The sequence below is a fragment of the Aythya ferina genome (assembly GCF_964211825.1).
Source record: "Aythya ferina genome assembly, chromosome: 2".
In the NCBI taxonomy this organism is placed as follows: domain Eukaryota; kingdom Metazoa; phylum Chordata; class Aves; order Anseriformes; family Anatidae; genus Aythya; species Aythya ferina.
In genome coordinates this window covers 120,339,661-120,355,584 of record NC_140297.1, presented here as the reverse complement: position 1 = coordinate 120,355,584, position 15,924 = coordinate 120,339,661, and the positions used below count along the sequence as shown (strand labels likewise).

The following is a 15,924-nucleotide window of genomic DNA, read 5'->3' as shown; positions in this document are numbered from 1 at the left end:
CACTTCTTCAGAAGATATGAGAACACTGCAATCACTTGCCAAGTTTGATCCCAATGTGCCATAGGGCAAATGGAGACCCTAAACTGTCATATTCTATTTAAATCATATGTAGGCTAAAGTGAGTGCGATTGCTTGGTATATTAAATTACTACTAGTGTGTTGATATTTCCTCATGAACAATCTATGGCTCTGAATTATTTATTGAGCAGGAAGTGGCTTTTGAAGTGAACATTATTTCTCTCTCAGAGCTAATGCTTGAATATGATAAAAATAGATGCCAAGAGAAAAAGGAAATTAAAAAAGATACTTCCGTGACTGACAGCTCACAGATTTTACCTGATTCCTTCATCTTCTGTTTCCCTTTGTGAAGCCTATATACTAAAATGATGTTCACCTTAAAAAATAAAAATATGTGGGATAGCCTGTGTCAGGAAATTTCTTGCAACAAATCACACCTATGTACACATTCAGTGATGGCAATCAATAGGCGTCCTAGACTATTCCCATAGCTTTGTGCTTCCTTGCCAGTAGAATACAATATATCACTCATAGAAATCCAGCTCCAACGGAGATGCAAAACAGCCTTCCTCTGGCATCAAGAGTGGTACATCACAGAATCAAAGAGTTTTGGGTCATAGTGAAGCTGAAGGACACTTAACTGAGCATGGAGTGCCAGTAGGAACAGGGAGAAGGACCCAATTCTTCCACTGATCCTTCAAGTTCTCAAGCATTTTTCAAACCCTTGCCCCTTCAAAAGGAGTCTTCACAGGTTTTTGAAGGTGACAGAGTGAAAACACCAATGAAGTATCTCACAAAGTAAGATAAATCCAGTGTGACACGTTCTGCATTACGATTAAATTAGAATTTATTTAGTCGAAGAGGTATTCTCAGAATAAAGTACATTCTTGAGTGACAGCTGCAACATTTGAACCCAAAATGGTTACTTGAAATGTACATAAATAAAGTTTTGAAATGTTCATAAATAATCTTTCTATCTCCCATTCTCCATCCACACAACTCTTAAGGTGCTATCCAAGAAGAATTCTCTAAAGAATGATTTTTGGCACAACATATAAAGACATATTTCTATTGTTTATAAATGAGAAAATAGCTTATACACACTAGAAATTGATTAAACTTTTCTATAAATTTTCTGGGAACAAATTTAAATATCGAGTTTATTCTTAATTCAAGCTTATTCTTCAGTTTTCAATGTGCCAAAGTTAATTTTTTTAATAACCGGTCCATTGTGTCTGCTAATTAGAAATATCCAAAACAATTTGCTATTTAAATCATGTGTCATTGCTTCTGATCCTTGATTGGATGGGGAATGAAATTAACTAAAACCCCATCTGAATTCTGAATGTAACTAATGAATATGTAATTACGTTTTTTATTAAAATTCTGGCTCTCAGGTTTAAAATACACCTTCTGTAATATTTACACTAATAAATTTCAAGCTCAAAATATCAGAACAAGTCATTAACACAGTCAAACTGAATTCATAATTGAACTTCAAAAGAATAATTGTACATTCCTTTTTATTTTTTTTTTAATGATGACTATGAACAATGTCCTTTTAAGTTTGAGTCCTATATTAGTGTTAGATGTCAAATAAAGCTACTGGACACCTTTACTCCTTAGGTATTGATATAAAATTAAAAATTAAGAAGATAGGGTTTGCTGAGGTATTGAAAACATCCCGTGTTAATACAATCTGGTAATTTAAACCCCAATTGTTTCAAAGCTCAATAAAATATTTTATGGAAATTTAAAAGGATCCTTTAAGAATTAGCATTAGATACAAAAATTTTAAACATTATACTCTTCCTTATAATTCATGTCTATTTCTTACTTAGAGTATCCATTAGGAACACTTTTATGTCATTACTGAAATATACTTAATCATAATTTAGCTGACAGTCAACATTTTTTCAAGATGTTCTTCCCATCCAATACTTTCTACACTTAAAGGAAGTCAGTCAGATCATTTGATATTTCATAAATATAAAGACGTGCATGTATCACCTCATTTTTTATCATAGAAATTGCTCATCTGTAGAACACTGGAAATAACATTGATAACAGCATATTAATATGAACTCTGCAGCAGCAGAGACATACTACAAGTCTGGTACCTGTCCTGTTAAAAGATAGGTACCCTGTAGAAAAGTGCTGGCTGTTATCACAGAAGGGGCTGGCTTCCTTGGGAGCATCCACAGACTACATAATAAAGAGATAGGGCATGTAGGAATAGCCATACTAAAGGAGCAGGACTGAGTCCAGCTCTGGAATTGACTTAAGAGGAGTTGGGAAAGGCACCTGTTCAGAAACACCGCTCTATTTTGAGCATGTTCTTAAACCACAAGGAGTAGCAACTGCTCATTACTTGCATTACGGAAGTATCCCAAAAACTCCAAATAATACCAGCCTTCTGCTGTACTACAAAATTTCTGAAGGAATGGAAAGAAATCCTTCCTCCAAAGAGCTTACTACCTCACCAGCACAGGTGAGACTGGAAACCATTAATACATTGCACAGGAAAAGAAAAGGAGACACAAAGGAGACACGAAGATTAAAGGCCTACCCTGAACTGTCTGAAGCAAGTCCCACATGAAGAACCTCCCATGACCCAAATCACAGCTTGGTCATAAGACCAGTTGCTCCCTCTAGAGAGACTACTTGGTGAAGTTAAAACCACCACACACTCATAAAAAAAGTCCAAGTTCCTTGTCAGCACCTACATAACAGCTCCTATCTGGCAAAGGAATAGGTCTGTTTTATCTAGAGCTCCTCTGAGCTTCTCAGCTCCTCAGCTTTCATGCTCTGCTTCTCTCTTCAGGGAAAAGCCTAGGAACTGACAGTGGGGTGGCTTGTCTTAAAATTTTGCTAGTTTTTCCAACAGCCCTCCAGAGCAGCCATGCAAACAAAAAAAGCCAATAGCTAATTAATTCTCTAAGTCAATTTGACTATTAATGGCATTGCTCTGCCACAGAAGTGACATTTTCAGAATAAGGACTGGTTATAAAAAAAACACGTATCTAAAAAAATCTATTTTTAGGTACAGGAAAAATAATGAATGGCATACTTAAGGACCAAGCACAGCCCTTAGTTCAGTAAGGTAATCTTCATATTCTGTTATCACAAGTACTTAATTAACCTATGTGGTAAAAAAAATCCTAACAAATGGTTGTTGATTGTAAATGCAATCCCTCCTTCTGACACATGCATTAATGCACTATTGTAAAAGTTCAAAGCCATTATTATTGAGTTATCTCAGCCACATTAATTATCCTCTGCACTGTATTTTGCTTCACTTGGGTAAATCTTCTTTAATTGCCCAGTCTTTACTTACAGAACATCTTTGTTTAATATACTATGAACTTTGTATACAGTTATGCTTTTTCCAATAATTCCACATTAAATGTAGTTTCCACCATTATTACCAGAAAGGATAATGAGAACTACACTCACCTCATTTGTCTGCTGTCACCCATACATATCACTGTTTTTGAAGCAGAAATGTCCAATGCTTGGAAGCTTTGGACTGAAATTGATCCTAGCATCCTCTCTATGCCCCCCAAAAAACTCCCAACACTTCTTACTCAGGCCTCTTTTTAACTTATCATATTGGATCCAGTTTAAAAAGCAGACTAAGAGGTAATAAAAATAGTATAAGAGACAAGCTGATGAGCTAACTTAGAGCAGCAAAAGTAGGTAAGTTAAGAAAAGAAGGTTAAGGACTTAATTTTTTTTTTTTTACGTCACTTAGTATATTATGGGCTTAATAAGTAAAAATCTTTGGGAAAAGAAATCCTTAAAATATTATTTTTTTGCTTAAATGCCCTGATGATGTCTGTTATGGAGAGTTGTTCAGGTTTTGAACATGTTTAACTTAAAGCATGTTTTAACTGAATGTTAATTTTTTACTTTTAATAGAAAAAATAATTTATTTTTAATAGTTTTCACCTCAATCATTTTCCATCAGTACCTCAACATATTGTATAAAAATTAAGCTTCAAAATATAGCAGCTACATTGAAAATATATATTAAATGACTAAGGAATAATTTCAGACGTATAGACTACTTTTGACTGACAATTTGAAGCATGTTAAATCTCCTCCCCCCATTAAAAAAAAAAAAGATAATAAACATCACTTCAGTAAACTGAGATAAAAAGTAAAGTAAAAGTGAGATATAGTTTTCCATTTCTGAAATTTAGATAGGTTAAAAAAAAATGCAACCGTCATGATTGATGCATGATGCAAAATTTGGGTTCTACTTGCTGTGGAGCTTCTGGTGAGTTGGGAGACAAGTTGGGAAACTAAGACACAGAATTGCTCAGATGCTATTTCAGGCATAAAACTGTGCTTCTTACATTAAGAAAAATCAACTACAAAAAATAATAAATCCATTTTTAAGAAACTCAGAGCAAGAACCAGGGACTCAAGCATTTTTATATTTCTGTCTAATTTACTTTTGCACGAGACCACAGTCAAAAAGGATGAAACAGCTACTGAGTGACACATCAAAAATGCTTTTTCTCTTTTTTCTAAGGTTGACTGTATATGACAGAGAAAGGTTGATGAAAAGAATGAATATACCAATCCTACTGTCTCAGCCTATTTCAATTGTCTAGAGCTGCTCCTATAAGCTAGTCAGGTACTTCTCACATGGATATCTACAGTGCTCTTGTTTGTGGCTATGCTATACACGCAAAATCACAGAATCACAGAATTGTAGGGGTTGGAAGGGACCTTGAAAGATCATTGGGTCCAACCCCCCTGCCAAAGCAGGTTCCTTAGGGCAGGTTGCCCAGGTAGGCATCCAGACGGGCCTTTAATATCTCCAGAGAAGGAGACTCCACAACCTCCATGGGCAGCCTGTTCCAGTGCTCTGTCACCCTCACTGTGAAGAAATTCTTTCTCATGTTGGTGCAGAACTTCCTGTGCTCCATGTTGTGACACAAACCACTGAAAGGAGGTTGGCCAAATCCCTCTGTCTCCCACACCTCAGGTATTTATACACATTGATGAGATCCCCTCAGTCTTCTTTACTCCAAGCTGAACAGACCCAGGTCTCTCAGCCTTTCTTCATAGGGAATGTTTGCAAACAGCAATAGTGTCAGCATAGACATTTAGGATAGGAAAGATAGAAGGTTAAAATGTGGGCAACTAAAATCAATTAAGCAATAAAAGAAAGACAGGGAAATCTGTATTTGGTCCCATTTAAGGGCCTTAAGTGTTAGGTCACAGAACTGTACTCTTCCTCTCTGGCCTCATGAGCATTACATTTCTGTCAGCATGATGATGCAGCTCCAGTGCGAAGAAGAGTAAACGTCCCCGTCCAGCAACTCCCAAGCCTCAGTAGAGAAAGCACTCTGAGAGACAGCATCTGAGCCTTCACAGCTGGAAAGGGCAGTGGACTCATATCTCCTAAAACCTGAACAAATACTCTAATCATAAGGAACATTTCTCCAGTACTACCTTGAAATAAGGCAGATCTGGTGATGCTTGTCAGGGATCTGAGCTCACCATTGCTCTTAAAGCAGGTTTAAACGATGCTTGACAACTGGATGCACTAAGAGATTTTGGTGCCACTCAGCCTAGTTCCTGGTTTGCAAGGGACTTAAATGAGAAACAGGAACTCAAGCTGTGTGTGGGCAATCTCGGCACAGCCAAAATGCAGAAATACAAGCCTCAAGGACTCTTTCAAGTGAAAGGTTATGCTCCATTGTAGTTAAGTTCTTCAAGAAATTTCCTAACAAGGCTGCTGAGCCCGATTTTCTAGATCATATTTTCAGGTCTATTGCCTCAAAGAACATCTAAATTCTGCTTTGCAGTGACAAGTCCTCTCTTAGATCCGGCTCACAGAAGGATTTCCATGCAAAGTGAGAATATAAAGATTAGGGCAGATGAAAAACAAGAAGCGACACAACTCCTCCCATAACCTTCTTTAAGGTAAAGACAACACAATTATTATGACAAAGCTGATTGTTTCACACTAACCAATATTAAACTATGAAAATATGTGCACGTTGTCTTCCTGTTCTTTTCTCTGCGTGTACACCTCAAAGCTTTCAGTGTAAGGTTATATGGCTCTCTATAGAGGACTGAAGTCTAGTACTCACTATTACAAGGTACTTTCCTTGGACCTGCTGGAACTGATCTTAGGCACCACACACAGAAAAACACTACTCTGAAGTTGGCAGGACCCTAGAATAGATTTAGATGTTTACATGAAAACATCCCATTATAGTGAGTAATGTAGCAAACAGTGGCACCACTAACCTTCATTCTTAAGGACAGAAATCAATCTGATAGATAGCAGCTGACAGGGATAAGGAAAACCATTCTTCCATCTGTAGGTTAATTCACTTTTTATTCATGATAAAACATCTGCATCTTTCTCTGAAGCAGCTGGTACTGGTCCTTGGTACATTAGTCTTGCCTAAGTCACACCTTCCAATTTTAGAACAATAAGAAGTTACTTTTGTTGCCACATCATTGACTGCCAAACTTCCTCTGAAAACACCCCACAAAACAGTCTCATTCCATTTGCTCCAAATCGTGATACCAAATCATTCGTAACTGATAGCATTAACCACCCCCACTGATTAGCTCTGCCAATCAAGAAGATTTATATAGCTCACCACACAAGTCTTATGCCATGAACACGTTGAAGAGCACAAGCATGTTGTAGCAAAGGAAAAGTAGTGGAAATAACAATGTAGTATAGCAAATATTTTATCTGAGGAAAAAAAATAAATTACTTCTCTTTTCAGCCATTCTGGGAGGGAAACAGAATGAGAGGAAGGATGATAAGGAATCACTTCAACACTCAGAGATCACAGGGAGATGCTAATTCAGGTTATGGCTGTTAGGAAAATCATGTAAAACCTCATGGAAAAATATATACCCAAGGCATATTTATTTTAATTCTAAAATTCACAAAAACACTTAAGAGTACTCTCTTTGCAGTAAATGGATGGCAAACTGATACCTCATGCTTATATTTATTGTTTTTCAGATGACTACTGGCTGCAATCAGAGTTAAAATTGCACAGAACATTTTCTCGGTGAGTTTGTCCAGCCAAACAACTCTTCTTATTTCCTGCCTCCTTCTACAATCTCTCATGCAATCACTTTTAAAATTATTCTGATGGTCTCTGATGGTCAGTGGTTGAAGGAAAATAAGCTGGAGTTAGGTACAGAGCATCCAAGGAGTAACTGGTATTCCTGTGCCTTTTCATCTCCTTTTGTATGCTGCCTCAATTCTATCTCATGCTCTCTTTCATATCAGCCTCCTTTCATTTAAAAAAAAAAAAAAAAAAAAAACACAAAACAGTTCTTTTTATAGCCTGTTTGCCACTTCTATTCCTATGTGTCTTCTTGACACAATGTATACAACTGACAGTTGTGCTAAAATGGACAAAAATGGCACTACTTTGTAAACATACTTTAGCAACCACAAATGTCTACTGTACCTTGAAATGTAAGCAAAAGAACTATTGATTTTGTCTGTGTACAATAAATCCCTCCCAAACAAGCTGTTTACTTGAAACTAAGTCACTGTTGTGATTAACCCACAGTATATGAAAAGCTACTTAATTGGAAGAGAGAGATGGGAGAACAAGCTACTATTGTTAAGTGACATAGATATTGATTTCATTTTAATTTGACTAGAACTTTTGTATCTAGGCTAGTCAGTCCTTACGGACAAATATTAAGGACTAACACAGCTGACAGAGAGTACTGTTCTGGACAAGGTGGGCTCCAACGTAAATAACCTGAAGATAGGGGGCAGGATAACTGTGATGTTCCTCATTCTTTCTTTACCAAGGGGATTTGGACCTTGCAGCACTAAATACATTCCCTAATGGAAGTTAAACAAGAGGAAATTTTAGCCAGAAAAGTTCATCTGGTTGCAATAATTTTCTGCAAGATTACAACATCAAGGAACAAATTATAACACAAAACATTTCTTTGAATTCATGGCATGTGTATATAGACATTCCTGCATCTCAATAGAGAACTCTAGAACAGCATCTACACATAGTGACATGAAATCCTCTGGAGCACTAACCTTAAAATGTTATAGATTTTCCACTTCTTTGGAAAAAGCCAAATATAAATTATTCTCATCTCTAAGTTGCTAGAAAGCATCCTCTGTATAAAATATTGGTTCACCTACTAAGCCAACTGAGCAATCAGAAATTTTAGTGCCTAAGCAGTCCTTTGAAAATCTGAAAACTTATGTAAGTGATAAATATTCTCTATAGAGAGAACCCTTGTTAATTATTAAAGTAGAGTATCTTTCTTCTAAAGTACATCAGCATCTTTTACATGTAGCTTAGGTTATTAGAATAAACTGAATACCAAATCTGATTTGTATGCAGACTTGTAAGAGATTTTTAAGAACATAGTAAGTAAAGCTTCACAATTGTGTTTCCAAAAAAAAAAAAAAAAAAAGAAAAGAAATTATGAAAGGCACAGCCTCACAGCCTTCATCTGCATATCACTGACTTTGGGGGAAAAAAAAAAAAAAAAAAGGAATGAAATATTTATACTGCTCCACGTATTAGTGAAACTTTAAATGTAGCTAGGCCGCCTAGAAAGCAGTCTGCACCTTCTACTCCTAGTTTCCAGAAAAATGAAAATAACAAATAACAAAAACCTTAATTCCTATTTCTGACAGTCCATCACCTTTCCCGAATCATAGAGACACAGCAAGCAAAATAGTTAGCCAGCAGGACTTTCAGTCAAGAACTGCAGTAACTCAATAAAAGAAATATGGTATTGCTGAGTGGTAGCATTTCACTTTACTAAGACACAGATGGGGAGGATATGCAATAATCTTGTCTAGGAAATGGCTATGACTCATAAATTTGGACTCAATGTGACAAATTATCTGACAGATTTCAAAACAGTTAGAAAAGCTGGTGTCAGATTGAGATATTATCACATCTCAGTGTGAAGCCCAATGGCAGCTGGAATTATTGACCATCTAACTACACCAAGCTCCTACATTACTACTGAACAAAAGTGTCAAAACTACATGATAGAGAAAAAGTGGGGAAAAAAAAACACCAAACAAGTCTAAATTGGGATGGAGGTGGGTTGATGTAAAATCTAACGATATTTTTCCTAATTTGAACTACCTGTTCACAGTTCCAGCTTATGGGCCCAGACATTAATAATGAGTACCTGAGAAAGTTGTAAGGACTTCTCATACATCATGCAGCCACCATTTCCCTTATATTTTGAAATTGTGAAAGCATCAGCTGATTGTAGAGGTGAAGCTTATGAGCGCAGATAATGAAATTTCTTTAGCAAATGATCCCTCTCTGTGAACAATGCCATCACAGGGTACCAGAGGAACTACAGCTCACCCTGCTTCCAGAATCCAGCATCACACCTACAATCCTACAGCAACGTGGTTTATTTGTTTGTTTTTGTATTTTTCCAAATAAGAACCAGGAAGGAGAACAAAGATAACAATTTCTTAAAATTACACATAAACAAATACAGCTGTAGATTAAGATGATGCAGATATTTAGACAGAACTGAGAGCAGAGGAGGATGCACAATGCAGGCCACTTCTGAGGAGGAAATTTTAGGAGGAAATTCTTCACTCAGAGGGTGTTGAGGCACTGACACAGATTGCCCAGAGAAGCTGTGGATGCCCCATCCTTGGAGATGTTTAAGGTTGGATGAAGCCCAGGGCAACCTGATCTAGTGGGTGGCATCTTTCCCCATGGAAGGGGGCTACAACTAGATGTTCTGTTATGTCCCTTCCAACCCAAGCCATTCTGTGATTCTATGATCCATGGAACCATACCCACTTTGGAATAAACTGCCCCAAACAAGCGACACCTGCAAGGGTCAGTGATTAAGCTGGCTTATCCGCCTCCTCCTCTGTGTGGGTTCCCACACAGCTACCAAATTTCAGCCAGAACCCCTCACTCTGTTGACAGGGATATACTTAGCCATCTCACTATCATCTCAGCTACCCAGAAATAAATTTAAAGGACAATTTAAAGTCCTCCTCTTTCCAATGATTCACCCTTCCTCTGGCCTTGCCGGCTACAGAAACTTGACAGTTGCCTCTCAGGCACTTTGACTGCAGCCTTTCAGACAAAATGACAACCTCTGAGTGCTCTGAATACCTAGGCAGCCTGCTCACACCATTCCCCTTCAAGGTACAAAGTTGTCTCGGAGGTCTACTTCTTGCTACCCAGACACCACAAGAGGAGCACAATTGACTCCTCCAGTATCCTCCTACAGTCTGCCCAATTTCCACAACTCATGGACCCCTAAACTCCCAGCCAGACCAGAGGAATCTCATCTAGGAAGGAAAAAAAAACAAACAAAAAAAACTCTTAAGGAAACCACCCATCTCTACAAAAACCAAATGAAAGCTATTATCTCTTGCATCCAGTCACCTTATCCTGTTATCCAGGATATATAGCAAGATCTGAAAGCCAGGGCTAAGCCTGAGAAGCTCAGAGTATCAAAGGGATGCTCAAGGGCAGTGTCTACATTCTTTCATGCCAGGCTCAAAGGCCAATAGTTTATCTGAACCCTACTGGCCCACATACATTCACAAAGTCCTTACAGACTATAAATTGGGGAGGGATATTAAAGCATTCACTTCCTTACAATGCAATACAAAGACCCTGTGCATTGTATCTTCTTTATACTCCCCAGAGTCTGCTAATAAAAAGCCACATCTCTCATTAAATTTTGGGGAGAACAGGGCTCCACAATGTGTCTTTCATGTCCATATATTGGTGAAAAGCAGAACACACTGGAAGTATGAGTAAGGAATGTATCTGTATCTATCTCTGAAGGCACAATGCATTTTCAAAAACCAGAAAATCTCACCATCAGTGATCATATTTTATTACAAAATTAGCTGCCAAGAAAGGCCTCGTGTCTGCACTCAGCTGTGGCAGGCAAATCCTCAGAGACTCTGCTGGAATTTTAACTGAGGGACAGTGCTCTCGGGAAGTCTGTGGATATCCATCCCCTCTGAAAAGAAAATTTTAAAAAAGGTATTTATGTGCTTATTCTTCAAAATGGAAGAATTCAGTATTCTATGATTTGAGAGGGAAAAATTATACCAATTTCAAAAGAAAAAAGGTACTTTTATTCGGAACTGATTTGCAGCTTAGCTGTTGCTGCAGCTCCCCTTCTTTACACACTAGCAAAAATTTGTTTTAATAATTTTAGATTGCCTACTTACAGTATTGTTCCATGCTGCATTAAAGACCTCATTCAATCCCCATTAGCACATTTTAGTTAAAATTAACACACAATCATTTTCAATGATCCAGCTTTCAATACATTTGTAAACAAAAATTAATCTTGAATGCAAAATAGGGAAAAGCTTTGTAGTTGTTAAAAGTCAGCCTACAGAACTAAACACTAAAGACATATCTTTAAACTAATTTTTTTAATCCAAGAACACTGGGATTGCCAAGTGTGCCCAGTGCTCCTCAGAATGGCCTCCTTTAATAAACTGTTGACACAACTCCCCCCAAATCTTTGTCATTTAAACAAATGAAAGGAAACTGAATACTTCAAGAATTGATTCAACACTTTAAGAGGAGACAGGGGATAATAAAGGCTGAATAAAGCCAGAGTGAGCACCCATGTTCACATGGCACAAAACTCTCTTCACATACCTTGATATCCTTACCCACATGCAAAACTACTAAACACCCAAACCTCAGCTCTCATACCCAGGGCTTTTGTCAACAGAGAAATGACAGAAATATCACTGTCATTCATCACTTGTGTTTATTTCAATACAATAAGCACTAGGAAACTTAAATATAGGTATAGGAGAGATTTAACCAAGGCCAACAGAAAAAAAAAAAAAAAAAGAGAAGGGAAAACTGAGAGCTGAGAGAAAACACACTGAGGGGGGCACAGAGCAAAGCAAAACAGGGCTTTTCTCACCTGTGGGGACTGTGATGCTAACGCAGCCAGCAAGGTCTGTTTAGCTATGTCAGAGAAGGAGTTACACGTGTGGCTAAATACACTTGATCTTCCTTCAGCCTAAACTCTCATGGGGCTGTTTGCTTGGGGCAGTGCAGATGTGACACTGTAGAGAAGTTTTGGACTACAAATCGTGTGCGCTCCATTTTCCAGAAAATCATAATTATTTTCCACAAATCATGATAATTTTGAGTCCTCGTTTAAACACAGAGTTTCTCAGAGATTGATATGACCTCTCCTTTTTGATATTTATTATTGGTTTCAGACGGCTGCTAAGGATCTCCCTTATGAGGGATATACCCAGGGAATTAAAATGAAGTCACTTTAATTAATTATGATGCACTGATATGCAAGACTGCATACAATTGACCACATAATTTGTACATTTCTGGAAAAAAAAAAAAAAAAAAAAAAAAAAAAAAAAAACAAGCACTGCTAAATTACTGACAAAAAACAATTCTATGTCTCCATTTCACTGAAAGAAGAAGATAAAGAGCATAACAGGCTAAAACATAAATAATGTCCTAACATGCTCTGTCAATTTAATATTCTGGTAGTCTTATGCTACTGCACATACACATGAAGAAAAGCTATACATGATTAAAAGAAGCTCAGCTACCTTTAAATACAGAGGACTAGGTAGTCTTGCAAGGAGCAAATCTCATGTTAAAAGAGATTGCGCTTCATCAAAAAGCAAGCAGCTGAAGAGCTGTAAATCCCAGGCACCTCCTCTGGCAGAACTGCTGTACAATACTGCTGATCACACCCTGCTCCACCCAACCCCCTTCTCTTTGTGTTTTCCAACACAGAGTCATGACGTGAGTTGTTAAACTCTCTTCTGTGTCACTCAGCATGTCACACACACTATATTTTATGCAGATGAATATTGACATGAATTTGTATGTACAACTTGAGCCATTATATCTACCCTTCTGTCTCTAGAGAACTGGCACTAAACATTACATAAAAGCCATCTCATTCAGCAAGTCCTAAATTTGTCTTGGGTTCAGCCATGGAGGTAGAGCATACAAGAGTTTACAAGCATGCAAGATCTAGAACAAAGCATCGCTTTTCATTCAGAAATCCCTTTTCCACTCCAGTTGTGCCATACCTTGTAACAAGCACATTAGTAACTTCAAGTCAGTTTCACAGGCATAGAAAATTCTACTTGTTACAATAAACCTCAGAATCTTGAATGTTGATGACAGCTATGGCACCCCAAGGACTTCAGTCTATTACCTTGTAGCACTTGACGCTTAACGGCCACAAACAGAGCAGGGCTGCACAAACACAGAGCAAAAGACAGTCCCTGACCACATCGGGGATTATGAATGAGATTAAGAATCCAAGGGAGAGAAATTTAGAGTAACAACGAATTAAACTCTCTAATGAAATAATTCTGAACTAGCAGGGTTTCCAAAGCAAACTTGAGGTATTTCCTTTCCACCCATTGAAGCAGAAACCCCCAAAGTGCTTTCAACTGTTGCTTAAATGCCCTGCCCCGCTGGATGAGCAGTAAAACAAGCACCTGTCTGCTCCAGTCTCAGATGGAAACTTCAACTCCTAATACACTACACACACTGAACTCTGCCCTGCTTGGGCAGCACGAAGTGGATTTTCAGGGCATTTGCCCTCCATAAAATTCTTCACTGGAAGTGTGCTTAAAACCCAGGAAAGCGTTACTTTTGCAAACTATGATGTCATCTCCCTTTTCAGCAGGCGCCCTCCACAGCCCACCTGAGCACACCCTTTCGGTGAAGCACGCACCATTGCTTGCTAGCGCTTTTGCCGGCAGCGGCTCAAAAGTTTGATGGAGGAGGCATTCTCTGCTACATCCCTTATGTACAAACACATATTCTTGGCAAGGAGCAGACGCAGAGCAGGGCATTTGCCCACCCACACCGTGCCAAGACCCCGCACCGGGGGAGTGCACGGGCGCTTCCCGAAACTCCGCGCTGCTGACAGTGAAGTTCCCGGCCGGCGGCCACGCACGCCGCAAGGGCTGGGTAGTGTCGGGATGCTTCCCCTTTTCCCTTTTTTCCTCACTAACTCCTCGCACGGGTTCCCCGGGACCTTCCGACGGGTCCCGGCGCGCAGGTCCTGCAGCCGGGCGCGGCGCCCCCCGACGGGGCGGGACGCCCCAGGAGGGACCCCCGGCAGCCTCCGGCCGCTCTCCCGCCCCCCTCCCGGCCCCCTTCCCGGCTCCTGCTCACCTCCAGACCTGCCCGAGCTGCAGGATGTGGACGAGCGACTGCAGGAGCCAGACGCAGAAGGCGCACGACGCCGACCTGCCGCCGCGGTTGCCGGCGGGGCCGCTGCCGGCGGCGTTGCTGCTGCCGCTGCTGCTGCTGTTGGTGGCGTTGCTCTTGCTGGCGGTGGACGCCTGCCGCTGCGGCGTGCAGGGCCGGGCGGCGTCGATGTCCGCGGCCGCCGAGCTGCTGCTCACCAGCAGCTTGCTCTCAGCCCCGGGGCAGTGCCCGGCGGCGGCGGCGGCGGCGGCGGCTGCGGTGCTGTCCTCCGTGCTGAAGTCGTGCGCGAACCAGCGGAAGCTGAAGACCTGCACGGAGAGGGAGCCCAGCAGCACGAAGAAGAGCGTGAGCCCGAACCACCAGCGCTGGCCCCGCAGGTAGTAGTCGACCGCCAGCCAGATGTCGGTGCCCACGTCCGCGAAGTACACGGCCAGGGCGGCCAGGATCCAGAGGCAGTCCCACAGCGAGTAGCGCCGCTGCTCCCTGCCCAGCCGCAGGCACAGCGAGGACGAGCCCCCGCCCGAGCCCCGCGAGCCCCCGCCGCCGCCCCCGCCGCCGTCTCCTCCTCTGCCGCCGCCGCAGCAGCAGCAGCAGCAGCAGCGGGAGCCGCCGCCCGAGCCGTCCCCGCCGCCGCCGCCGCCGCTGCAGCAGCCGCCCCCGGGCGCCTCGTCGTCGTCGCTGCCGCCGCCCGGCCCGGAGCCGGCGGGCAGCCCCGGGGCCAGCGCCTGCACGGAGCCCGAGTGCTCCGAGTTCTGCAGCGGCGTGAACGCCACCTCGCCGCCCTTCTTCATCTTCCGCCGCCCGTCCGACTTCGCGGCCATGATGCCTCCCTCGGCCCCGCCGGAGAGCGAGCGGGAGCGCCGGGCGCTCCTTTATCCCGCGCCTCCCCCTGCTCCTCCTCCTCCTCCCCCTGCCTCCTGCCTCCCGCCCTCCGCCGCGGCCCCGCCGCTCCCCGCGGCCCCTGCTCCGCGCCCCGCGCCCGCGGGCGGCTCCTCCGCGCCGACCGCGCCCGCAGCGCCGCCTGCCTGCGGCGAGCCGCGCTCAGCCCGCTCCCCCCTTCGCCGCCGCCTTCCCCTCCTTCTCCTCCTCCTCCTCCTCTTCCTCCTCCTCCGGCGCTACCGGGGCCGCCGCCGCCGCGCTCTGCCCGAGCCGGGAGCGGGCAGGGCAGCGCTGCCCGGAGCCGAGCATCCCTCCCCGCCTCCCCGCCCGCCTCCGCCCGCCCCGCCGCCGCCGCCGCCCAGCTGACTGACGCCGAGGAAGAGGATGACCTCATCCTTCCTCCCCCCCCCGCCGCCGCCCCCCGACCGCCACCGGCACCGGCGCCGGCGCAGGGGCGGCGAAGGGGAAGGGGGCGCTCGGCCGCCGCCCGGCTGGGAAGGGCACGGGGCAGCCAAGGGGAGTCGGGGGAGGGTTGAGGAGACCCCTCCGGGAGGGTCGGGGGGCGGCGGGGTGGGAACGGGGCGCGCCGTGCCCCGGGGTAACGGGAGGGGCGCGGTGCCGTCGGGGCGAGGACGGGGGATGGGGGGTCCGCGGGGAGCCCGGCGAGCTCCGTGCTGAGCAGCCCCTGCCCCTGCCCGTCCCGTCCCGTCGGAAATGCTGCTCTAGTTGCCGCAAGTTGGCGAGATGAGAGCGGGAGAGGTGCGATTCCCAAATTATGCCGTGACTCACA

The 15,924-nt window shown here is 42.8% G+C and overlaps 1 protein-coding gene across 1 annotated transcript in view; it reads right to left on the bottom strand.

Annotated features, from left to right (window-relative positions):
• The window catches only part of XKR4 (XK related 4), a 244,021-nt gene extending 228,940 nt beyond the window's left edge, over nucleotides 1–15,081 (bottom strand). Inside the window, exon 1 of the mRNA XM_084507598.1 lies at nucleotides 14,220–15,081. Within this exon, the coding sequence (XP_084363724.1) occupies nucleotides 14,220–15,076 (857 nt within the window). The 5' untranslated portion in view covers nucleotides 15,077–15,081. The remainder of the gene's footprint in view (nucleotides 1–14,219) is intronic.
• Between the last annotated feature and the right edge of the window lie 843 nt (nucleotides 15,082–15,924).